Genomic DNA, 27122 nt, shown 5'->3' on the forward strand with positions numbered 1-27122 from the left:
GTAGCTTGCATCAGAATATAACAAATAGGGCACACAACTGCTCTTACAAGAATGCTGGTACAGGACTGAGCTGGGAGAATATATGTTTTTTTAGTAGGGCTCAAGTGGAACTTTTGACTGCAGATATAGAGATCTGGACCTGTCTGACCTGGTGTATATCGAGGCTTGTCTGTTATCTCGATAACTTTCCTAAGATCACTGATCCTTGATAGGGATTTAATGTCAGCTTTGTAAAAGAAATACTGTTCAACATATTATCGATTTAAATCCAACTTTAGTGAATAGTTTCATATTGTTGACTTGTAAATATTTAACAGTCTCAATATCAGTTGCATTTACTTAAAATGTTACTTACATGCCCTACAGTTCAGGCAACAAAACCCACCACAAAACTGTTAAGATTAATCTTTAATTTACTTTGTGAGCATAAATCGTGAAGACATGAATCTTGAAGAAAGCAAGTAAGCAAGATGTTTTTCATTAGAAAGTGGTCTTTTTTTTTTAATAAGTAGAAAGTACTTTCACTGTGGACTTCAATCGTGTTTGCCAAAAACATCCTCCACTAAGATAGAGTAGTTGATTTTTTTCACTGCTGGGCCTGTGGGTTCTCCATTCCAGCCTATATCAAACTGAAAACAAAAAGCATCAGGACATAAGATTAAGGAAACACAAACATTTTGTCTTTCTCCCGCTCGCAGAGAACATGGATCAATGGATTAATTAATTGATTACCGACATTGAACATTGAAAGCAAAATAACTGCCACATGCTTATTGTAAAAGCTGTTAAGGACACATTGTGGCAACTTGTATATAATATCAAAATTGGGCACAGTCTGGAGTTGAATGTGTGGGTATCACAGTTCATAGCAGAGGACATGACAGTTTTAAGTCACAAAGGTGCTAGTAAAGCATCTGATTAACTGTAGCGGACATGGTCAATTTTTGACAATATCTTTATCTCGCGCTCTTCACCACGGTGTCGCTGCACGTAGGTGTACTTAAAACCCGAGAATCTTAAGTAGAATACATTATTTTATTTTAAACAAATGTCCAACCATCTTTGGCAACTGCTGCATTCAGAGCCGATCTCGACAGACACAGGGCACACGGCAGGACAGCAGCCTAGATGGGACACCAGTCCATCACAGGGCACACTCGTGCACACTCGTGAGTGTGCACGCTGATATACAAGCGTATTCATTCCGAAACTTCTAGGAAGGGAATTTAGAAAGTTAGGAAAATGTAATTGTGACAGGAATGCAACATACTTGTTCACTCATCACAGTACTTCAGGATGCCTTAGTTAACCTGAACAGATCTGCCTTAGACAGCTTTTGTGTTCGATAAGTTGATAAAAAGAGTAACGGCTACGAAACTACTTGGGTCCTTTTGGGACACATTTTCCTTAGTTCAATCTATAGAGTAATTTAACAATTATTTTCAAATGAATCAGTCATTTGAGAATGTTATTTTTATCATTTGTTTTTAAATCTGGATGCCAGGTCACGTGACAAAGCAGATGCTGGAGGCAGGTGAACATTCAGACAGATCACAGAGAGAGGGAGCGACTCATTTTTCTTCAGTGTGTCCGCACAGCTCTTCCACAAGAGCTTTGTAGCTCACTGTCAGCTGGCTGAGAGGTTTGGGCTTAACCTGTACTGCAGAAAATGGCTAGAAACCAGTGACAGAGAAACAGAAAGAAAATGAACAAAAGAGTTAGAAGAAAAGCAGAATGTTGAGACAGTCATTTAGCCCACTGTGAAAAACCGTGTAAGTAACTATTGAGTGCATATTTTGTCGCTCAAATTAAAATGATACATTTCTTAAGAAATTGTATATACATGACCTAGGCGTTACTCATGTGATGATGATGATAGTAAAGGCTGGAAATTGACTACAACTAGACACGAAAAATACCACAAAACAGCTTAAAATGGGATTTTAGATAATCTAAAATCTTGCTCATTGCTAAACAGCAGACTTTCAAACACGCCTCTGGAGGACAGAGCCTAACAATACTGTTACTGCTAGGCAGCATCTTGCACCTGCATTGCCTGGACATTTCGGGTTTGCATAGCATGCTGAAAGTGTATATTCTCTGAGGACTCCGCACTTGGCTGGTTGCTCTTTGATTCGACTTTGATTCGCGCCTTTGGTGAAGCATCACAGCCTAAATCTATGGGCCGACACAGAGTCATCTTGCTAATTCCTGTAATTTTTGCAGCTGTTTTATGAGACGCTGGAGGAAAAGGAAAGCACTAAAATAAGATTTACTTTTACACTACCTTAAAATCATTTGAGTGACATTGTAAAGAGGTTCAAACAAGAAGTGCCCACTTTCCAGCTGGTCTGCAAGTGCCACATAGAGCTTCTGAGAGTAGACTCACCTTGATAGGTGTTTCAGGGAGAGCTGTGGGTACCGGATTGTCTCTCCAGTTTATCGCTGACAGGAAGCCATTGTATTCCACCTCTTCTGTGCCATTTTCAAACCTACATTCATATTCGAAATAAAGAACTTGGCTAAGTTATTAATATTGTGAATACCTTATAAACCACTGTCTAAATCATAAATCATTGCCTTACAACACACATCCATTATCTAGAATTAAGAAAACGTAAGAATTAAGAACATTTTTTCTAACCTCTATGAATCTACAATTAGTATAGAAACGACATCTACAGAACAAGAATATATTAAGTTCAACATCAGGCTTTGACAGATAAGACATTATAAATTTGCACAATTCTAGCCAATAGGTGTTAGTTATAGCCTATTAAACTTGTTCAAAGTAAAGGATTAACCTTATCAGAACAGATCCATCCATTTCAATGTATGACGTTTGATAGCAAGAACAGCCTCGGATTGCAAATGAACCTTTATTCAATTCCTAAACTGTCACTGGACAAAATGAGATCTAACAATAATATATAAGACCATAAAAAGGTCAGCAGAAACCTTAAAGAGGCAAAGTTATATTTTGTTTGTTCTTTTTTTCTGCTTCAAACCTACTTTTCCAGGATGGCTTTCAGCAGGTCATCAGGCAGAGGGAGCTTGAAGGCTTTGCAAATCGTCCTGGATTCCCAGACAGGCAACAACCCAGTCCTGCGTACCCAGATGGAAATAATGACACGTGTGACTACTGACCAATAAAAGGTCATGCTGCATCAAAATACACTGAAGGAAGTAACAATAGCCACGAGACATTGAACAGCATCTTCCATACAAGGTGTCTATGATCATTCAATGGTCAAACACTAAAAAAGGTTGTCAAAATTAGTTGGCTCACAAAAAAACAAACATTTTCACTTCTATCACCCAGTTTGAGAACATTTATACCTGTGGATTAAATGGTTGAAAAAGTGAGGGGTCCTTGTAAATGTTCCTGACCACACTAAAGAGAGCATGAGACCTCAGCCTGTAGGTATATTAATTCTACTTATGAATACAATATATCTTCAATCATAGAATAATTTATCATGAAATGTGTTTGACAAAAAAAAAGCAATGTACAGGTATTATACTTACAGTTCTCTTTTTTCACGATCACATGAATACTTGAGAAACCCATTCAAGTAAAACCTAATTTTTAAAGTAAAAAGTATACTCTGGAAAACACCACTTATTTAGGAAAATACCACTACATTTTGAAATGTTAAGATGTTAAAGTTTTCATAAGGGTTTTAGTAGAAAATGTTTAGCAATGTGCTTGAAAACTGTGATAATAACAGAAGGAAAAGATTCCTAAGTAGTAACAAGTGATGTACTGTTTAAAAAATACTATATAAGCTATGGGAAATCCTACCAACAGGATTATTTTCAATCTGCATAATAGTGTTTTATAGAGGGGTGTTAGATATTGGTATGTGGGTGTCAAAAGATTTTTTGCTACTGATATGATGGTGTGAATATCAGCTTTCTAAAATAAAAGCATTGCTCTGCAGATTACAACAGGCTCTGAAAACCTAACCTTCTCACTTGCCCAAAAAAGTACCGCAAGCCTATGAATGTGTTAAGTCATCATTTCAGCCACACAGCTTGCTACTTACATTAACCAATGTTTTAGGGCTCAGGGCTAAATGTACCAGGAATGCCTTTCCAGTGTTAATTTTATTTTCCCAAATGAATTGACATAAGGTCTACCACAACTGACATCTTGAAAGAGAATATGACCTCTGCTAATTACCTCTTTATTTGATGAGACAACACAAAACGAACATTGTATGAGACCAAATATAAGCCTCAGATTATAAACTAAACTACACTAATGTGAAAATGCACAACACTGGTTTTTTTTTACTTGGGTATCACAGTTGTGTTCTTGGTGTGATCCACCTTCTTATCAGAGCTCAGATTTCGAGTTGGCTGGTATACAATTATTTTTTAATAAATGGAAAAGGGAGGTATTGCTGGGTAAGAAGGTGTTTTGAACGTGCCTTCACAGGTCTGTCTGTTTACACATTATTGCAGAGAACAGAGTGGAGACAGATGAAGCAGTGCAGTGTTTCTGTCTGGAGTCCATACCACAGAGAAAAGCATACACTCCCTACCAAGGTATTATCTTATGTTCCCCCTCCATACATTACGAGCTGAAAACTGAGTTTTACAGGTTTGTGGTCACCCCTCCCAGCTAAGAATAAGAAACTACTCGTATCTTGATTTCCATGTGTAGGAACACATTCTATTGTGCTTTTGTCTGAATTCTGTAGAAAAAAATAAAATTCTTTAAGTAAAAAAAATCAATTAAAACAATTTAAAAATATACCTATGAGTCACTTTGCAATGAGCTGCATTTTGCATCAGTTCTCCTATGTGACACTGTGCTGCCAGAGCAAAGAACGATCATGTCATTACTTCTGTGCATGTCACAAGAGTTCTTCCAAGAGACCATAAATACAAGATCACATGCAATTTAAATGTACATTTCAAAGGAAGCAAGCACAAATCGTGTAAAAAAAAAACCCATAAAACATTTATGGGAGAGTGAATAACAGCTTTATACTGCTGTTAAGGGATCTTATTAATAATTGGCTGACAGGGAAGGTAATCTTAGAAACACCCAAATGCATAAATATCACATCAATGCATAATGTGGGGAATCTGTGTGATTATTACTATTCTGTTGCTCTCATTCAACCCCAGTAGCTTCATTGAGTCCAAACTCTTAGTTTATGTTTCCTTTGCTGTTTTTTAGTTTTCAGCAAAATTGTATTATGTTTGGCTAAGATCACCTTAATAATGCCAAGGTGACCAGATGTTCATGCAAATACACCCAAACATCTAAATGACCTTTCTGCTTCTTGTTTCATTCTTAACTGTCCTGCATTATTCTCTTGTATTCACATTATTTTGTATAGCTGATACTTACAATAAACGTACTGTATCTTGGCTTGCTCCATCTTTCAGCTCATTTGCTTATTTATTAAAGTGTAATATATGAGGCCAATGAATATTAGGTATTCTTTGTGTGAAAAAAAATCAGGCTTACTTGGGTTACTTCCACTGTTGAGACTAAAACCAGTTTTAATATATTTTCTAAATATGGTTCAGAAATAACCCAAACACAGTTTTGTTTTTTACTTGAGTGGATTTTACCACTCATGAGAACACAGGAAAGGCTTAGTTTAGTAGGTAAAGATCTGAAATTGTCTTTTTTTCAACCATTTATTGAAGGAAGCCATGTAGGCTTTGCTCAAGACTCATTTTAATGTGTGGCAACCATGTACTAGTTACACGGGTGCATAGTATAATGAAAAGTGTTTCTCAGTAGTCTCTCAGGTGCGGTATATACATGTATATAGAACAGCAGACAAGACAACAGACAGAAAATACAATAACAATAACAGTGTAAACAACAGTATGGTACCAGTGCGACAGTACCCATATCTCTTAAAAACTGTGCAAAAGTACACAAACAGATCAAAACAGTGCAAAATAATACGGCAAACAGTGCAAAATAATACGGCAATTATCAAATAGTACAACTATCAAATAGCAAATGCTAGACGTCTAACAGTCATAGGTGTTACTACCGTATTTTGTGAATAAATGCCCCAGGATGTATAAAAGATTTTTAAGGTATATCTATCGGGAAATGGTACTGTACTGTATGCATGTGAAAGTGGCATGACAGCATGGTCATGGCACTACTGCATGTTTGATTCTGGCTGGGGGCTTCTGCCTCTGTGGAGTCTGCATGATCTTTCAAGGTTTGCATGGGGTTGTGCAAACAGGTCTCTGGCCTGCCTTCCAGAGACATTCTAGGTAAGTCCATTGGATCAGTCCAGGAGGAGGTGAGCCAGGCATTACAGCTCATTACTCCTCCTTGTCCAGAATAGCTTTTCTCCACTATTTGAGAATGGGTCAATACCTCATAGTACAAGCACACAGCTACTAGGAATATTTCATTAGCTGTATCTTAAGTGCAATCTAGAAAATTGTTTAAATGTTTTGTGTACCTGACTAATATAAATAAGGAGAAGATATTTTAAAAGAGTAAGTATACTTCTGTACAACTGAACAGATTAGCACTTTATCATGCTCAGCAAAGTATTTTCCCTTTCTAAATCTGTTTTAAATCATCTGTTTTAAATTACTGCACTGAAATCACTGTGACTAATTGAAACATACGTCCTGGCTACTCGGCATTCAGACAGGTAGATATATGGCTGATTGATCGCATTTTTCTCACCATTCTTTGGACAAAACTAAAAGTCCTCTGTGTGAAGAAGTGTTGAAGTTGAAGAGGTTAATGAAGGTTTCAAACGGGGGGGGGGGGGGGGTTATGCGAGGTGAAGGGGCAAATTAGTACCTCTTTTCGTCTGCATGCATGAAAGCGTTGGTCATGTCAGGGAAGCTCTCAAAGTGCTTCTTCCTCAGCAGTTCCTGGGCCAGAGCCTTCAGGAAGCCAAGGTCTATTTCAGTTTGCTCCTGGATACAATAGTGGCGCCCAATTGTCATGATTTCATGCTCAGACATTCCTCCTCCGGCCATGTCCATCAGCAGATTCCTAAAGACAAACAGCACCACTTAAACACTGGACAATAATAAAAAAAAATCCATAATTCAAGTTCGCACAGTTAGTCCTAAAACCAAAGCCATGTTGCCATTTTAAATTCCTGCAGGAAATTCTGTTTTTAATGTAGTGCTTTTTTGTAAAACATTAAACATCAGTAAAAACATTAGAATTGTTTAAGCCACAATGGGTAGCTCTGGGTTCAATTCCTGGGGTGTTATCTGTATGGAGTTTGTATGTTCTCTCCAAACTGGTAGATTAACTGGCTTCTAGGAAAATTGGCCTTAATGTGAGTGTATGCATATCTGTGTCTGTGTGCTCCATGATGGAAAAATGGAAACATAAAACCAGGTGGACAGCACACTTGATGTGCCGGAGTGAGGCACATTTGGTTAAGGGTTCCCTTACTAATTTTAAAATGTCTCATACCTGAATGGCTCATATGCAATCTCTCCTGTGTTTTCTGGGTCGATCATCATAAATGATTGCTTGATCTCCTTCATCTTTGGCTCGGTGATGGACCTCAGTTTGCTTATGATGGTTCCAATGTTTCCTTTGGGGAACTAGGTGAAACAAGAAAGCACCGTTTATCAGGAGAGCTAAGATGTCTGCAACCAAAGACAGGAAGTGGGTGATTAATAACAGCGTCAGGATCCGATGATGCTGGGAAGACAAGTATTATTTTTAATACTGCAGTTCTTAGAAAGAATGTAAGCCTTAACGTTTATAACCTTTATACCAGGGCATGTAAGATAATGATAAACAGGAATGTTGTGAATGAGGTAGGCTGCTAAGATGATCTATTCCTGGTGGTCCGCCTCACACATTTTGCAGCCTTTTATTGCTTTCTTCACCTCCTGGGCAGGGCTGAACAATGCTCACATTGTTGCCATCAGCACACCATCCCTGCTGATTCAGAACATTCATTAACCCTACCTCACAACGGCCCACATGAAGATGAAAACATAATCACATTTGCAAGTTAACTCATTCCTGCTTAATGGAAAAATCTATAGAATAAGATGGCAAATTATGGGTTCAGGTCAAACAATCCAGCTATCCAAGTGCTTTATCCACAGCAGGGTCACAGAGGAGCTGAAGCCTATCTATGGCAACCAATGGGTGCAAGGCAGGATACACCCTGGACGAGATGCCAGTCCACTGCAAAGAACACGCAGACACGCCAGGGCCATTTTTTCCAGAAGCCAATTAACCTACCAGTGTGTATTTGCATTGTTGGAAGAAACCGGAGCACCCGCAGGAAATACAAACACGGAGAGAACATACAAACTCTACACAGATAGCATCCCAGGAACTGAACCCAGGGCCCTAGCACTGCAAAGCAGCAATGCCAACCATTGCGTCACCATGCAGCCCTGGTCAAACTATGCCAAACTTTATCTTTCTGGATCTTTAAACCACCAATAAACTTACTAAATCAAAGCTATAGAATAACAAACATGAAATATGTAATACCTAATTTTTGCATTACACTAGAGTGGTATTGAAATAAGCTTTTATGTGTTTTGTTTTAACTAATACAGAGGAGTAAATTCATCTCCTTTAGTGGAGCTTCAGCTCCCTTTATTGAAGATGAATACTAAATATATTTTCCTTTGTTTGCAATGTGTTTCAGATAGTTACAACCTGAAGAACTGTTAATGATATTCGTGTGTTACCCAACTGCCTACCTTGTGGTTCTGCTTGCAGATAATACACTGCAGATACACACTTCTGCTTAATGTTTACAGGTGCTTAATGGTACACAAATTCTAAAAGAGTATTTCCTGAAATCTCTCCCTCTTGAGTGGTTAAAGGAGAAGTCAAAACAGTTCCGTTATAATAAAATGGGCATTCTGGTAGAACAGGCATCTCCAATACTGGTCCTGGAGGGCTGGTGTGTCTACAAGTTTAGAGTTTATCTGGGGTCTTAATGACCTGAATCAGCTCTTTACTGGCTTCTCCTATCTCTTTAGCTGCTGCTTTAAAGAGACTTAGAAATCTGCAGACAACCCGGCCTTCCAGGGCCAGGACTGAGAAACCCTGCAAAAGACATACAGCATAGGCTAAGTGTTTTGAAATGAAATGTGATTAAGGTAAGAAAAGGTCAAGAATTTATCTTCTTTTTGTATACCCTACCAAACATTTTTGAATTACCTTGTATATACGAAGAATGACAGGCTAAACATATTCCTTAGTCCACCCCATCAAATATCTTGGGCCAAAGCCAAGCCAAAGTGAATATAATAACATGGCCAATTTCCTCCCATAGTTTATACTCTACTTACATTCATTATGTTTTTTTAAACTGTGGATAAATTTTATTTTTAAAGTACATGGAACTCACCGGCTTTTGTTTTTGTGGTATCCACAGCAAAAGACCTTGTCCAATGCCTATTTACCAATCTTTTAAAATTAATCTTTTGGGAGATTCACATGAACAATTTTTTTGTATCAGCTGGTGTTATCATAGTGTAGCAACGGAAATAATCTATTAGGTGTAACCAAGAAACAACACTAAAATGTCATCGGACTGTGAGGATGTCTGCACTAACCCATGATTTTTGCTAGCGTGTGATAGTGCTGGAAAGCATTCAAATCAAGCAGCTGTTTTAATCTAAGCTGAGCAGAGAACAATGGGCTTTATCTGCAAGGAGATGGAATTCGCCTGAAAGCAGAAAGCAAGAAGTACACTTGCACAGAAAGGTAACGGACAACATGTATTAAGATCCACTGCGGAAATTCATGACTTTCTGATTTTATTTTAATGTAGGAAAGGAATGTGAATTTTTATAATAATAATAATAAAATAATAATAATAATAAACTTTATTTTATATAGCGCCTTTAAAGGTGGCTTCTCAAAGAGCTTTACAGGATGACAATAACAATAAATAAGAAGAATACAACAACAAAATAAGAAGAATACACAAGATGAGACACAATTATAATATACAATTACAACAATACAACAATTACAATAGAGGAGACCGTGGATGGTGGTACTAAGAAGAGCAGAGGGGTGAAGAATGGAACCAGTTAAGCAAAGGCTTTTCTGAAGAAGAGGGTTTTGAGTCTGGATTTGAAGGAGTTTAGAGAAGGTGACTCTCTGACACCCTTGGTCAAATAGTTCCAGAGCTTGGGGGCATAACAAGAGAAGGCCCTGTCACCCATACAATGTAGACAGGCTTGGGGGACAGTAAGGAGGGCAGAATTTGAAGAGAGGAGGTTGCGAGGCGTGGAGTAGGGCGATAATAGTTCAGACGGGTACTGAGGTGCAAAGCCATGCAGAGCTTTATAGGTGAGCATGAGGATTTTAAAGTCTACACGGAATTTGTTTTTTAAATAAACGTTTCTAAACATCCCCTGTAAAATGTATGCTGTCCTACTGTTTAGCCAGCTTTGTCACAGGTGCAACTACAATGGTGCCAATTACGTTCAGTGCAACAAACTTTGTGGAAGAGGTGTGGAGTGGACTAGAAAGGCTTGGGAGGGGAGATGTTCTTCAACCTACCTCTTCAGCGTGCTGCTCCATGTAGCTAAACACATACTCATCAGCATCCACTAACTGGAATTCCTGGTTGTTGAAACACACTCTTGCTCCCACGTAAAGGTCCTCTGCTTTGAAATATTCCGAGCGCTGACTCTTAAACAGCTCCTGTCCTGGCTTTTTTATCCGTCCTCTTTCTAAAAACTTCCCTCCGATCATACCTGTTAAGACAAAGCGATCATCCGCAAGTCAGAAACCCAGCAGAGCAGCCACCCTTCCAGATTTAGAAACGACTCCATGATTGTACTCAGCGTAAACAAACAAAAACTTTCCATCTATTTCTGATGAAACAAGACTTTTAGGAATTGGAAATTATAAGAAAAAACACTGTGTCCTCCTTGACAATGTCTCAATCTGTTAATTCTACAGTGAACGTATAATTTAATAGTTTTTATTGTTTATTCGTAGCAAGTAACTGATCAATCAATTGATCAGTTTCAAAATGGATAATGGGGATCAAGATACATTTTAAGATACGATTGTTTTAGCACTTATTCCTTATATTAACAATATGTGAATGAGATGACATTTCTGCCTGCCATAATGCAATATTACCGATGTATTAAGACTGATAAATAAACATTTAAGGAGTATGTTACAGAACCAAACCCCTACTTTTATTTTTAAAAAGGGAATGTTATAAAACCTATTTATTAGCAATCCTATCAATGCATTCCCTTGATCTAAAAAATGTCAGAGTGTAACCCCAGCACCATGGATTAAATATGCTATAAAATTTAAAATTACTTTCACTGAGACACTACAAACTTCACAGTTTGCTATCCCCTGATTTGCATGCACGAGTTCTTATTTTTACATGCTTTCCATTACAAACAATATTTGTCATTTACAAAAATACCTCTCATGTGAAAGACAAATCTGTAGTTTATACTCCATTTAATCTTTATCAAATAATTACAGGGTTGTAACATATTTTTACCTGAGTTCCTCTGGGGAGGTTCAAAGATAGAAATGGTGTCATCGCTAAGGTAAAAGGAGATGATGAATTTCCTCTCACTGTCAATAGGGTTATCCGAAACCATTCTGCCAACAAATCTCAGTATGTTGCTCTCCAGGCCTTGTCTGTACAATACATAGGTAAAAGTAATTATTTAGTAATACATCGGTCAGGATAACATTCAACAAACACAAAGTTCTTCCTTCTGAAAATAACAAGATTATAAATCAAGGTTGTGGAGAAACCTAGAAAGGAAAGAACATCTAGAAGAGGCTTTGCAAACAGAAGACATGAGGGTTTCTTCTTCCAAAGGCAAGACTAGGATTAGCCAAACAAAATACAATCACATACAACAGTGGTTCTCAAACTGTGGTACGCGTACCAGCAGTGGTACGCAGAGCGCCCCCAGCTGGTACACCATATAACCCTGGAACTTTGTTCTGTGCGCTGAAATATCAGGATGGGTTTTCATATTTTCGAATTTAATACGTGTCGAATATGCAGCCTACATACTACGATACAGTGCGCGCTAATACTTCAGTGGACACAGAGCTACTATGTAATTCTATGCCACTCTATAGGAATGCGTGCTACGTACGCAAGTGACCAATTGTATTTAAAACAAAAGCTATCTCCAGCAAATAGGGAGGTATTGTAGGAGAATGTGTGTGATTTTGGAACAATGCCAATGTTGTAAACACGGGAATGCATAGAAATACGTGCTACGAACGCTGGTGTTGTTTGTTGTTGTTACTGTTTTTGTTCTGTAAAACGGTTTGAGAAGCCACCTTTAACGATGCTATATCAAATAAAGTTTATTATTATAATATTTATTAAATGTATGTGTGAGTGTGTGTGCACGCGGGCTCATGTTGGTCATTGAGAATTTCTGGGGTTCCTATGAGATGATGACTTGTAGGCGGTACTTGGATGCTTTTGTTGGATTAGGGGTCGTACTTGGTCCAAAACGGTTGAGAACCACTGACATACAATGATTCTCCTATCATGAGAGGTTACTGATTAACACGATCAGTAACATCATCATGAGGGAGTTGCACGGTTGATGGATCCTTCAGCGTAAGTCGTTTCATTTCACATTTTTAATATTTGTTTTTACACTAACTAAAAAACAAAAGACAAGCCTAATGAAAAAGTGTCATGTCCATAAAGGAGATGACTATCAATGAGCCAGCTATGATGATAGCAAGACCATATTGCTACTGTGAAATACAGAATAAGCTTTATTTACATTTTAAGAAGGGCAAGAAACAATCGACTTTGCATGATACATTGAACTTTGTGGACTTCGTAAAACAGAAAAGAGAGAAGTATTTCAAGCATAAATGGACCTGCGACAGACAAAACTATCTTCTCCTGAGTCACTCCTCATATTTTACTCTCTGCATTATTCTACCTGTCTTTCTCCATCAGCTTCTTAAAGTCCTTCTGTGGGGGTTTTGGCAGCAATCCTGCGCAGGAGCAGAGAGAATCTTCCTCTGAGCCAAAGCCATTGTAGGGTGGAGGCTCTCTCTGTGGTTTTGGAGCTGGGGAAGCTTTGTACGTCACCGGGGTAAAATCCTCTGGGAAGCAGAGTAAGGGAGATGTTACTTAACCCCATAGATGCAGACAATAACCCTTTAACCTTAGGGAAACCAGATGAGCCCTCAGTCAGATGGGTTTGTCACATAGCTCCATTTAGAACAGCTGTAACTAATGCAAACAGTCTTCAATCAGCATAAAACGGCATGAGGTAAAGACAGAGAAATCCATACAAGACTGGTATCGTGTTACTGTTGGTGCCAGGCTCTGGACAACTACATCCAAATATCTGGAGAGAAAGGAGTTAAAAAAAACTTGATTTTTAGTCGCATTAGTCACTTGCATCACTTAAATGCTATACTATTAAAAGGTGAAGAATCAGCAGCACTGATACACCACTTTATTGCCTTGTCCTATCAAAAGTCAGAGGCTTATCAAGACTGGGCCTAGTCAGTACTGGGACCGTGGATTTCTGAGTTTGGTGTCGGGTGGCACCGTCCTTCTGGACCAGACCTTCTGAACCATGGCCCCAATATGGTGAACAGGGAAATTCTGCTGTATGCCAAGATGCTGCGTGATACTGTGTTCCTAAAGTTATTAAAGACTTTAAGAAAGAACGGGGGTTTATCCTGATGTTCTGGCTAAATTCCACTCTTTGCTGGTACAATGTAACCTCGCTAAAGTTCTCCCTTAGTTCAGTTTGACAAGATCCTCGGATCAATCTGAAGGTCTTCCTTCCATTTGCAACCTGGCTTACAATCATCTTCAGTATTTGAAGCCCACATTGACAAACTATACAGTATATTTCACATTTATAGATGCTTATTAGCATATAGTCTACATATATTTCTCATACAAAATAACTGAATACCATCCATCAATTCCATTTCAAACCACTTCTTCCAATTCAGGATCATGGGGAGCCAAAGCCTACCCCTATCCCAGCTTGCAATGGGCGATCGACACCAGACCATCGCAGATAACTAAACACCATGTACTTTAAAATAATTTTAATCATTTTTAAAAAAATGTTCAAATGCAATTTTTTTTAATTTCGTCTCTCGCGGCATTTAAAAATTCTTGTGAACTATTCTCAAAAGAAAATACCATAAAATGATATAAAAGCACGGACAATCTAACAATGCTTATATTTATTTTGCAGTTGTTGAAAAGTGAGTCATTTTCTGAACAACCTGTGATGTTTGAAAACACACCTTTCCAAAGGCAAGACTTGGATTACACAAACATCAAGATTCACTTTTGTTCAGACAAGTTCACTGCTAACAGTAAAACATACTTTTTGGGTTGCTGACATCTAGTGGTCACACACGTAAGATCGAGCACTTCGTGTTGAAGTGTTATGCCACAGATAATCTCACTGAAGAAAAAGCAAATGAGCAAGACCAAACAGTCACATTACCCGTCCCCACAAGTAGCAACACTCATTGTCACAGGAAGCATTCCCATTAGGTGACTAGATACTTTTATCTCGGTAAATAAAAATCTGAGGTTGTGATTCTCTCTCAGAAGAGAGTGGCTTGCTCTCTCCAGGTAAGGGTGAGGGGGGAACAGTGCTCCAAGTGTATGAGCTTAAGTACCTCGGGGTTTTGTTCATGAGTTAGGGCAGACCAGAGCACTGGTGCACCAGCTGCAGTAATGCAGACACTCTACAGAACCATGGTGGTGAAGCGGGAGCTGAGTTTTTGGACAAAGCTCTCGGTTTTCTGGCCGATCAGTGTCCCCATCCTCACCTCTGGTCAGTCACAAGCTTTGGGTAGCAACTGAAAGAATGAAATTATGAGTTTCTCTGCAGGGATACTGGGCTTACTCCCTGAGACAGCCTGGGGAGGCAAGCATTGTGGGAGGACATCAGAGTAGAATCACTGCTCCTCTGGACCGGGAGGAGCCAGCTGAGGTGGTTTGGGGATCTGGTGAGGATGCCCTCTGAGTGAGGGGGGTTCACCGAACCCGATGCACCAGAAAGAGACCTCAGGGCACACCCAGGAAATGCTGGAGGGATAGTGTCTGTCAGCTTGGCAGAAGCCCTCAGGAGGTGCTGGAGACAGGGAAGTCTGATCTGCCCTGTTCAGCCTGTTACCACTGCAAACCTCACCAAGAGTAAGCAGTTAGAAAATGAGATGGATGGATATGTAAAATGTGATAGAGAGAAAAATTAATGGTAAGGTGCCTGACAGACTCACCAACACCATATTTTGTGCGGTAATACTCCTTGGTGAAGCCATCACAGTCACAGATTACCACTTTCCTGCCCCACACATTAATCACCGCTCCGATGGTCAGGTCACAGTCCTTGTAGAACTCCTCATGTACAGCACCAGTCTGAACAGAATGGGAAGAACACAAGACACTTACTTGTGTTATCTTCAGTGTCATTATCAATCAATTGCACTGGAGTGTTCAACAGAAGAGATGTTCCCAACTGGAAGCACATTGTTTGGATGCATCTACTGTACATTTACCCACGAAATTTGCATGGCTATATATTACAAGGTTTCTATGGTGTACTAGTGTCAGATTAGAGAGTACTGGAAGGCAAAAACATATTACAGATATTGCATGGACAAAAAAAGTAAACTGAGCAAGAAACAGCTGAGAAACATTATAAAAAACATGGGAGACTTTCAATAGATCCTACAACAAAAGGTTGGATGTCTTAAAGTTTGGAAGACCTGTTTCGGCTTTAATTGTTAATCAGGTAATGGTGATTCATAAGGTAAGGCACAATGCTTTATTTATGAGGATTTCTAATTAGTTCTTCTAATAACTTTTGGCACATCAGATTTTAATTAAAACTTAAGTGAATCTGTTAGAAACAGATTAATTTCAACGTTAATTGCAACAAGTGACAATGAAATCTGAATGAAGATTGAAAAAGAAGGATAATTCTGGGAAAGCTGTCTGGCAGCCGCAGTTCTCGTCAGTAATCTTTAACCAATTCCTTACCAGTGATGAAAGTCCCTCTCCAGTCCCATGAATCTCACCTGCAAAGCCACCACTGTCCAGCCCAGCAGCAGACATTCACCCACCTTCAGGTTGTCCAGAATGTAGCGCCCACCATGTCCCATCGGCCCAAACACATTGAGGACAGTGCGGTCCGTTATGTCCCCTGGCTGGCGTGTAGGAGGAGGGGCACGCTGGTTCAAATTTAGAAAAAAAAAGAATGAATAAACATAGCGTAATTTTTTTTCAAGTCAGAAATAAGGGTAAGTAAGATAAGGAGAAAGCTCTGTGCTCTGAACTTGTTGGATCAGAACTCTTGAATTCAAGTATTTTCAAAACTCTGCAGTGGAGCAGAAAAAAGTTAACCAAAAGTCTAAACGAGTAAGAATGATTGCTTTGGACTTATATACAGTATTGTCAGCCTCTTTGATGCTGTTCATCTTTTTCATTTCATGTGGAACAATTAGCATGTCAAGTCAAAAAGATAGCATTTGTTCTTCATAATGAACTAACCCCCTTCCTTCAGTGCATGGGGAGGAATCTAATGTTGCTTCAGGCAACCCTGAAGTTACTGCAGCTCTGTCAACACAGATAGAGATTTCGTGTGGAGAAAAGCAAAGCTTATCCAAGTAGAAAGATCGAAACAGAGACAGGAATTATTCATTGGCCACATGACCCTGTAGCTCAGCCTCATCAGATCCCAGAATTAAAGAAGGCTTGACTGCAACACTGCCTTGACTGCATACCTTGAAGCAAAATGGGACTACTGCAAGATAAGTGCTTTTTCTAATCCCTAAAGAGCTTTGGGTGAAAGGCACTATACAAATGGAAACACTTTTCTTCTGGTTACTGGACAAATACTGTAATTCTTCTAAATAAGTATTCAAATGTTGTTTTTAATAAAACATGCTTTATGAAAACAACTTAATTGCAAAAACAGCAATGACTTTCTGATGTTCCTTATATTCTAGCACTACAGGGCTGCACAGAATTCAATTTTAAAGGGGCACTTAGAACAGGAGTTCTTAACCTGGGACGCGCGCACACCCTGGGAGTACGAGACATGCCAGACTTTCAAACAAGGCACGTCATTGAAAACACAGATTAAACACAGGCACATAAGCACAAATGCTTTCTTTCATCAATCATAGGTATTTTAAGTCACACTTTAAAAACTGTGTAGTCAAAATATGTGTTAGGTATTCTTAATTTGACTGTGAAATGTAAATAGATTTATAATTCTAAAAAAGTTCGTTTTTTCATGTACAACATTCTTAATTGCACTGGAAAGTTAAAACACATAAATAATTTTCTCTCTTTCACTCGAAAGGTACGCTATATCTTGGTTCTAAAGAACTTTACTTATTTCTGATCAGGTGTCAAGGACAGATTTTGAGAACCAAAGGGGTGCAGGCTGCAGTAAGGGCTAAGAACCGCTGGCTTAGTATAGCATTCACAATGCAGGGCAAAGCATTAACAGTCGGCATCACCGGGCACCTCAGAGGGACTGACCTTGGGCAGTTTCCTGCGGTGGAGGAATTTGGGCACTGCGTCCCTGCCGGAGTTGGGGTAGGTGACCTCTCGGATCTCAATGGTGTCGTCAGCCAGGAAGTAGTGAAGCACCAGCTCGCGGGAGTCCCCGAACATCGTCTCAGAGTCATCCCAGTGGCAGAAGAAACGCAGGACGCGTCTGTCGTGGTCCAGGAACTGCCTCAGGGTGTCGGAGCGCTCGTACGGCCGGAGAGGGTTCATGCTCTCTTCCATCTGCAAAGACAGACGACTCAGTCGCTGCTTTCACATACATCCACAAACACTCAGTAACAGCACCTAGGCAACTGAATACGAGCTTTAGCTTACAAAAAAGCTTTTCTTTTATTTTCCTCAGTGGAAGAAAATATATTTCCCATTAACAGATGGAATTTAGCAGACACGGAGGCTCATAAATATGTTTCCAATAAATATAAACATATCAAGAAGGAATGAAATACACAAATCATTGTTTTTTTTTTAGATATTCAAGGTTGATGTTTTCCAGTTACAGTAAAGCTTTACTGATCAGTGTTATAATGTAGAATGTGGTTCCGAATGGTCTTCTTAACCACCCAAACTTAATGATATGCAGTATCTTAAATAGCACACGTTCATGTTACAGTACAAGATAATCATTGTTTTAATTCTAGAGCACAGCCACACACAGGAAACCCATAGGGCCAGAAGGAGATGGAGATCAAACGTCCCACCTCAGAATGTAATGTGCAGGGTAATCTTCACTATTGTTGCTTTGGAGAGAAAATTGCCGTCCAGCCTTCCAGTAATGTGAAGTCAGCTACGAAAGTTTAATTATGCAAACTGAAAATGAGTTACTTGTTTTTTACAGCAGACTGGTGAAAGCCAGTTACTTTAAAACTCAATGTTAAAGTCTCAGTAAAACAAGTGTATATAAAACAAATGGAATAATGAATTAGGTGATAAAACAGGTTAGGGAGCTTCGGACATCCATACACCATTTTGAATATGCTGACAAGTGAGGAGTCCAGGGGTGCAACTTAATCTTTTTCCAAGAAATTACTGCAGGGGTGGGGATTAGGCAGGAGGGCGTGGTGGAACAAGACTGATAAGTGGTTTGAGTCATTTCTACAGAAGTCCGTAATAAATATAATAATCAGCTCAAATTAGAGATCTAAGCTTTTTTTTCTCGAATTCTCTACAATAGTTGATTCGTCAAAGATTGAGCAAGGAAAGCAGCCTGTTGATTAAATTAATATTCTTACCACCGGATTCTAACGGGGGTGGAGATGGAGGTTGAACTTTGTAAACCTGTTTCTCTTGTAAGCCTCTTAGGTAAGAAGGTGACTAATTTACCCCCACCATCAAAACAAAAACACATACTAAATGTACCGGAAACATGGATCAAGATAATTAAATTCTTATCGCACTACAAAGAGTAGTGGAATTGGCCCAGAGGAGTATAGGATGTGATTTACCATCAACTGGTGAGATTCACACCATTCGCTGTCGCAATAAAGCTCGATCCATCATTCAGGATCCCAACCATCCCGGCCACAAACTGTTCTTCCCCCTGTGCTCTGGCATGCAGTACCGCACTGTTAAAGCACAGACCACCAGGCTTAAGGACAGCTTCTACCCTACTGCAATACACATCCTTAACAGCTAATTGCAATGTCTCAGAACCCAGTGCACTCAATTGCACTATGCACGTTTTGCGTGGACTGCTATATTTTTTTTTCATTTCCACATATTTATTGTTCTGGTTGCTATTATTTATTATGTCTGTAATGTATTGTCTATTGACATCTGCTGTACTGTGTATGTTCTAAGAGATCAGCATGAATAAGAATTCCAATGTTAATGTATTCCGATGTACATTTACATATGGCAATAAACTACTACTCTACTAAACTATCATCCTTGTCTTTATAATGTAAATTATCTTCACTAGTGGAGATTGCTGTCCTACCACTGGAAAAAACAGGTAACCACTTCACAAATAGGCAAGCAGCAAGCATATATAGAATTTCTAGCGTATATGAGGGAGGACTATTTAAATAATTTGAACAGCTCCAAGTACAATGTAACATTCAAACAGATGTCTTTAAATATCTCCAGGTCGGACAGTACATAGTGTAGGTATTAAGAATGGTGGACTTGATTTTTCCAGTAACTCACACTCACTGGGAACATCCTCCTCAAGAGTGGGAACTTCAAAAAAATTCTATCTTGGTTTACACTCTTTTGTCTAGGCACGGGGTAGACTCCCTACAGTCTTTACAAATAATTTGGAGCTGAGAACCGAGGCACTGCAAAGATAGCGATACTTGGAAAAGCATTCTTTCATTGCCTTCAACAATCTGTAATCCATATGGAAAAACGTGGTACAGTCTGTTACATAGAACATCTAAATCTCCACAGATCTACAGCACACATAGCACTGACACATCACTTAACTGACCTTACTGTAATACCCAATCAGAACACAGTTCTGTTGTTTATGGGAATGTACATACATTCAGAAATTCTGGCAGGAGGTATGCCAAAAATATCTTTGATCTGTAGAGTGCAGATTGATCCTCTTCTGTGAATCTTAGGAGTCATACCTATTCAGCTGCATATCATATATAATCACAGAGTGGTAGTTCAGCCTGTTCAGATGCTGGTGCGAAAGGCAATTATGATGAGGTGGGCAGGTGAAGAGCCTCCCTCCTTTGGTCTCTGGGAATTGCAAATAAGTGACTCTGTCTCTTTAGAGAAGATTCAGCCTAAAAATGTTGTTTTAATAGAATGTTTTTAAAAACTATAGAATACACCTTTGAAAGCACTAGGTTTGAAAGAAGAGCTCGATATAAACTCTAAAACCATAATTATTACAAGATAAACCTGACATAAATATCTATAATTGATGTTCATTTTTTATTAGATATGTGTATACAGCTTTCCTGTACCCGTTGTAATTTCACTGGTATATTCTTATGGAAGAATGCAAAATGCAACCTTCCTTGTAACAAATTAAAATTCTTAAAAAAAGGTCTCTTGTTGGTCATTACTGGCTTAACCGGTCAGCATGAAAGAGCTCTGAATGACTGCCAGTTGGCTTGCCCATTATGAGATGTCTATTCAAACAAAAGAGAGAACAGTCAGAAACCCAAAAGTACTCACTTGATTATTTAAGTGTGTTTTCCACAAAACAGAGGAGATAAAGAGACTGTGGGCTTAAAGACTATGCTTAGCCACCCCTGTTTTATATTAAAGATACAAAGATGCCAGGCAGGGCCCACTCTAGAAATAATTAGGGTGGAATACGCAGGCGAGGAGAATACTTGGGTTTAAAGTGTTTGTTTTTTCAGAAGTCAATAATGCTGCTGATCCTGTATATGGAGCTTGTGGTTCATGGAAAGGACCCATAATCACAATTGGTGTTCACAGGTACTGTATCTGTACAGGCCATGAAACAGCTTTTTTAATGTGGGTTTGCTGAAGACTCCCTGATTCGAAGGGCAGGGTTGCTCCATCAGTAAAGATGCTTGCTCACGGCACAGGCTGGGCCCTCCAGTTCAGATGTTGATAGCTCGAATTGGGCTAGTCGTGACCAGGATTCTTCATGCAGAGGTGCATTACTGGCTGAGCACCACTTGGTCCGAGTGAAACTGAGCTAGCAAAGGTACACACGAAACAGTGACCTGTGGCAAAGATACCACTGAATGATGAGACACTCCACAAATTGTACTAAATCTCCTGTAAGGCAGTGTGGAGGTCACAATCCTTCATCAAATGATGGTGACAGATGTCGCAGGATCATGTAAGTATGAAATATAAAAGAAAACGGCAATGCTTCTGCTTTATCCGAGAAGGACAAGTGCTCTCTTCCTCTCACCTGCCTCCGGAGACTGTTGTAGGGGTCTTCTGGGGTGGGAGCCGGCGGGTTCAGCCTAATGCCCAGTTTGGTCAGGAATTTCTTGGTGAAGAGGTCACAGTCAGTGATCCTGAAGGTGCGCGAATAGAACACGACCTCTTGGTTGATGTTGAGGTGTTGCACTTCGTAGTGAAACTCGTTGTGTGGCGGAGGGAGGGGAATGCGGTGACGTCTGATCAGAGTCCCTGGGTTGGAAAGAGCCGTATGGAAAGGAACAAACACGTGAGACCATCTGGGTCTGAAAGAAACACACATCCAAGGGCAAATAACTATCTCCTTTTCAAGAAAAGGGAAACAGTGAAATGCATATCTTGCAACAAAAGTTCATCTTGCATTTTAATTGCTAGAAAACTACACTCCTCTTTGTGTATAGTCTAAAGTATCATTTCCAGTGCAATTAAGGTTCTGCGGACCTTGTCATTAATCAGCTGTGGTCTGATGTCAAATTCAGAAAGTCCTGTCATTACAGCACTGTTCTAGGCTCCCACTACTTCAGAAAGAGTTGAAGGGCGTATGTTTGTTACATATCCTGAAAACCTGATGTAATACTCACAGAAATCATAATGAAAGTCACTGTAGAAATAATAAAAAATTAGTTTTCACACCCAAGGTGACACACAAACCACAGTTCGCAAATTATAATCTATAAAAGCAACCACTGTGTTGAATACCTTTTGGAAACAGTATACATGGCACATTGGAGATGTGTTTTCCTTACCATGGGGTGTCTGGTAATCTTTGAATTCCTTTGGAAATTGTTACCTTGTGGAATCCCACTGTTTTGTTTCTCGGGCTCCACCACTTGTATAGTTCCATCCTCCAGGAAAAAGTAAATCTTGCACTTCCTGATTCGGAGCTGCTCATCTCTGCTTTCATGAACTGGTTCTTTGAAGTGTGCTTCAAAGCAAAGCACCTACAGAAATCCATGGTCAATTAAAAAAAAAAGGTTAATTTCTCTGTAATTTTAACCGATCACACCCGTGGAATTCAACCAATTTCACACCTCAATTAAATAACATCAGTTAAAGGCCTAAATATTATTCTAATTTCTTGTTGTGCTCATCCACTTTTAAAAACAAACTTTAAAATGGTCAAACGAATGGAAATGGTTAAGACAAAATGAGACATTGCAGGAATTAATACAAACAAGGAATAGGAACACGGTTTGGCAATTAAATTTGCTATTAGAAAAATAAAATTCATTTGCACTTCAAAAGCCCTGCTGAAATTACCGTGGAATTTCGCGCTCTGAAAGAATATTGATCCTGTTGCAAAGGACTGGGTGGATGGGGGCGTGTTTGCAAGCCTTGACACTAGGTTTTTTTTGGAAAGACATCGCAATTATTAGTTCTTGTGTCCATGTTTGTGTTTTCACTAGGGTGTTCCTGATGTGAATTCCTCCTCCATTGATAATCATCTTTTCTCCAAAATGGCCCCGCTCAGTCATTCCTAGTTATTCCTTCTCCTCAACAGCTTGTTAGTCGGTCAAAAAGCCTCAGCCCACTGACTTCTTATATACCTCAGGCAGGTGCTTCCCAGCTGTGACAAACTGTCTGGATTGCTCTTTTAGAGACCAGAGGCTCCCTGGAACTAGCTCTTTTTCCACAATTCAACCTGTGTTTACAGTCAGGTTGGTTCTCCATAGCTCCATTTTTTCAGGTTGGAATTAGATCGTGATCTTCGATTATCCTTCCCCTCAGCATGGTACGCTGCTCAAATCCCATTTCATTTTGCATTTATTGGGTTTCTGTTATGCTAAATTTGTCTCGCATAGCATGTCCACTACATTATGAAAATTGCAGATTTTATTCTCTTTTTACCCTTATTAAATGTTATTTAAAATGAGTTGCAGAATTTTTACTGTAACTCTGATTTTTACTGAAAACTGTCTTGGGAAAAGGCATCAATCAATTCAATGTACAATAACAGTTTTTTTGTAGGTCTTGTACTGCACTATACTGTACAGTATTAATAATTCCTTTCATTTACATAGTGCTTTCTGGACACTCCAGTCAAAGTGCTTAACAGGTAATGGGGTGTCCCCTCCATCACCACCAATATGTAGCCCCACCTGGATGATGTAATGGCATCCAAAGTGTGGGAGTACACTCACCACACATCAGCTATTAGTAGGGAGGAGTACAGGACACTGGGGTTACACCCCTATTCTTTTCGAGAAACACCCGGGGATTATAATGACCACAGAGAGTCAGGACCTCGGTTTTACATCTCATCCAAAGACCGGCACCTTTTACAGTATAGTGTCCCCTTTACTATACTGGGGCATTAGGACACACACAGACTGCAGGGTGAGCGCCCCCTGCTGGCCCCACTAACACCTCTTCCGAACAGCAACCTCAGTTTTTCCCAGGAGGTCTCCCATTCAGTACTGAACAGCCTCACACCAACTGAGATTCAGTGGGCTGCCAGCTGTGAGCTGCAGAGAGTTATAGCTGTGTTTTCAATAGGTTTTGATGTATCCCTAACCTCATTATAGCACTCTATGTAACACACTCTATAAATTAGTTACAGATACCTGTGATATGTCACACAAGGTTACTTTATGTCACAGGATAACAATTACAGAGACTACTGGGAAAGGTGCAGTACCTGTTTGTCAAAGGCAACCCATGAGGGAGTATCGCTGCCCTCTCCTTGGGGGAACATGGAGTACTTGGGGCGGATCCTCTGGCCCGGGAGTGGTTCGCCCCCGATACCAGGCTTCTCCTCACCGACCGCCAGCCGAACCCCGTTGGAAAAATCAAAATGCTGGGACTTGTGAAATTTCTCCTTTCCCAGCTGGAAGATCAAAATGTGCAGACCAAAGGACTTTTAAAGAGGGACTGTTGCACATTTTAAAAACAGCACCCTAAGGCCCATAAAAGACTCGGAATTGTGTGATACTCTGTTTTTTCCACCGAATATTGTATTTTCCAATATTTTTTACTGTCGGAGTCATGAGGGAGTCGGAGCCTATCCTAGCAAGCAGTGGGGGCAGAGCAGGATAGCTGGGACACACACAGACACACACTCACACCAGGGCCAATTTTGACAGCAGCCATCCTTCCACTTAAAAAGGCTAAACATGTCTGAAGTGCTCTTTTTTCTGTATAACATAAGAGTTCAGCAAAATATTACATTACAACCAATAACATTAAAAAAATGGATAGTGTTATCTTCTCAGAAACAGAGTAACATATGGAATTCGTTTCAATGTAGTGGTGCTTGACAGGAAAGGGAAAACAGATTCAGAGTTTGATGCAAATTCCCTTAAAGCAACAATATGTTGTTATATAGAGAATGATCTTCTACTCAGTGAAACCAATCAGTAATATACACACAGCTACTGTTATTACACTCCTGTGCATTAATTAAACAGTAAAATTGGGGGATACTATGTTAAAAATGTAGAAGACCTCATTTATAATATGATGTGCAATTTTGGTCACCATGTTTTAGAAAAGATAGATACTGCTGATCCAGAATCAGGAACTCTGGGTTTAAGAGGATGTCCTACACGGACAGGGTGAAGGATCTCAACCTTTCGAGCCTCAAACAGACAAACGAGTAAAGGTTTACTCTTCGCCGGAAGAAGGCTCCACAGCCAAAATGTTGTGTTTTTTTTCTTCTCTTTTCGGCGTGGAATAAACCTTTACCTGTTCCTTTGCTGCCTACGTATGCTGACGCAGCTGCCTACTTGAACTACTTGAACAGAGAAGATTATGAAGAGACCTGATACGAGTATGCAAAATTCCTTCAAAGGTACTGACAACATGAACATTAGAACAAATCTGAGGACGCACGTGGAAACTATGCGGAAGAACATTTAAAACTGAAAACAGGAGGCACTTCTTTAAAAAAGGGATGTGGGAGCAGGGAACAAACAACACAGTCATGTTATTGAAGGCGATACCCTGGCTTCTTTCTAGAAATGGCTCAATGAGATCCACGTATCTCTGAGATACTAGAAGCCAAAGGTGCTATACAAGACGAATGGCCTGTCGTTGGCCACCTTTCTTCTGTTTAAAAAAGTGGGTGTTGTGTTCGTCTATGTAGTGCAATAACACTGCTCAAGACGTGCGGAGGATGTGAACACCTCCGATACTTTACATATTGTTTGGACCTACTTTCAACAGAGCATTTGATTTGCTGTACTGTAGATTAGCGTTCAACAACAAACCCAGCAAGGCTTGAGGTCAGAAACCGTCCTTAGTTTTTCTCTTATGGCTGAGCAACGGTCTTTCGCTGGGTTTTCCCTTTACAGAGGCACTGCTCGAAGTTGGTAACTGTGTTCAACGCAACGTAAAGCGCCACCAGGAATACTAAAACACATCATATGGATTTCATTTAAGTCTGTGTTCTTTTTGAAGTTATGCACAGACCTTAAATAATGCAGCGTTTGAGTAACTTTTAGCTAGGTAAAGTTTGTACAGACGCCTCACCACTTATTATAGAATTGATACGGGACTAAACAGAAACAGCACTGGCAGAAAACTTACGTTTTTGTTGGGAGAATATCCCGGCAGCGACATGATGGGCAGAGCGATTGCTTATATCTCACAGCTCGCCAAACACTGATAACTTTTCCGTTGCTAGGGAGAGTGCGTCGTTTTGCGGCGGGTAGCTAGGAAACCCTCCTAAACGTCACGATCTGCGCAGGTCTTGAAGACACGCAAGTGTGTCGCCGATTGCTCGTCATTTTTCGAACGACCGAGTCTTTGTGCGGATTACATGACATTTAACTATTCTACAGCCTGAATTCATATTTTTACACCACCCCATGCCCCCCTCCACCCATCTTCAGCAGCACGAAGATTCTTTAAACAAAAACACAACCCATTTCAATCCGTGCAGCTTTATCTGAATGACATACCAATTACTAGTAAACGTATGTTTTTTTATAAATACGAAAACGACACTTGTCGGGAAAGGAAAATCAAAGTCATAATCATAATAACGATATTAATGATGTACACCACGTTTACGTTTATCTCCAAGACCGTGGAAACGTCTTTATTCAGAGAAAATACAAAATATCAAAAAGAAGTATATCCACTGTGATAACTTAGTCTTATAAAAAATAGCGTTCCACGTTTGATTTTGCTCCGGAAGTCAAATTATTCTATACCTTTCGCCAGCTATAGGTTGGGAGGCATATGCTGCATCCAAGATATATTAGTATTCAACACTGCGCAAACGACAAACCGATTCCACAATAATCTTCCAGATCGCCACGTTGCCTTCATTTTAAAGGTTGGAGAATCTCTCGATCACTCCTGCTAACACTCTCCATTGTATCACTTCTAATTCGGGATCTAAATTCCATCCGGCCTAATGAAAATGTAATTAATGAGCAAGGCCAGCCTAATTTGATTTTAAAAATCTGCAGCATCTTGCCTCTCTAAAACCAACAAGAGGAGAATATCAGCCTGCTGCTTATTCCTCAGGTCCTGCATGATCGTACAAGGCTATAACTACAGAATACATTCATTTTCTTTTGTGCCTGGTGCTGTATGGCACACTTACACCCTGCAGTGAAACCTCTTGCTCATTTCCAACTTGCACCACAAAGGTGAGGTGAGTACAGGTGACCTTTCAACTCTCTGGAGGTAGCTGCTGTACATTTGCAGTTAAGGCTGAACTAAAAAAGACACAATTATAAAACCACATAA

The 27122-nt window shown here is 39.7% G+C and overlaps 1 protein-coding gene across 2 annotated transcripts; it reads right to left on the reverse strand.

Moving 5' to 3' along the window:
- Nucleotides 1-390: 390 nt before the first annotated feature.
- On the reverse strand, nucleotides 391-26289 carry efhc2 (EF-hand domain (C-terminal) containing 2). Of its 2 annotated transcripts, none has more exons than XM_088605515.1 (15): nucleotides 25950-26284; nucleotides 24061-24249; nucleotides 22213-22363; nucleotides 21412-21635; nucleotides 17535-17786; nucleotides 16109-16216; nucleotides 15263-15401; nucleotides 12937-13102; nucleotides 11505-11647; nucleotides 10529-10725; nucleotides 7445-7578; nucleotides 6812-7009; nucleotides 3013-3105; nucleotides 2390-2492; nucleotides 391-629 (listed from the first exon to the last, which is right to left on the reverse strand). In XM_088605515.1, exons 1-15 carry the CDS (start codon nucleotides 25980-25982, stop codon nucleotides 534-536), a joined length of 2226 nt encoding a protein of 741 aa, XP_088461641.1. In that variant the 5' UTR covers nucleotides 25983-26284; the 3' UTR covers nucleotides 391-533. The 2 variants fall into 2 exon arrangements, with proteins under 2 accessions (XP_088461641.1, XP_088461631.1); XM_088605505.1 differs by lacking the exon at nucleotides 391-629 and adding an exon at nucleotides 645-1673 and having other exon boundaries at nucleotides 25950-26289.
- Between the last annotated feature and the right edge of the window lie 833 nt (nucleotides 26290-27122).

Source organism: Lepisosteus platostomus, chromosome 2, assembly GCF_059453375.1.
Source record: "Lepisosteus platostomus isolate fLepPlt1 chromosome 2, fLepPlt1.hap1, whole genome shotgun sequence".
Lineage (NCBI taxonomy): Eukaryota > Metazoa > Chordata > Actinopteri > Semionotiformes > Lepisosteidae > Lepisosteus > Lepisosteus platostomus.

What these genes read in the sequence shown, in the direction of transcription:
- efhc2 (XM_088605505.1), bottom strand. Translation starts at nt 25,982, where the DNA reads ATGTCGCTGCCGGGATATTCTCCCAACAAAAAC. An exon ending in AAACAGTGGGATTCCACAAG is followed by an intron (nt 21,636 to 22,212) that starts GTAACAATTTCC and finishes TTTCCAACCCAG; the next exon opens with GGACTCTGATCAGACGTCAC. An exon ending in ACCTCCCCAGAGGAACTCAG is followed by an intron (nt 10,726 to 11,504) that starts GTAAAAATATGT and finishes TTGTCTTAACAG; the next exon opens with GTATGATCGGAGGGAAGTTT.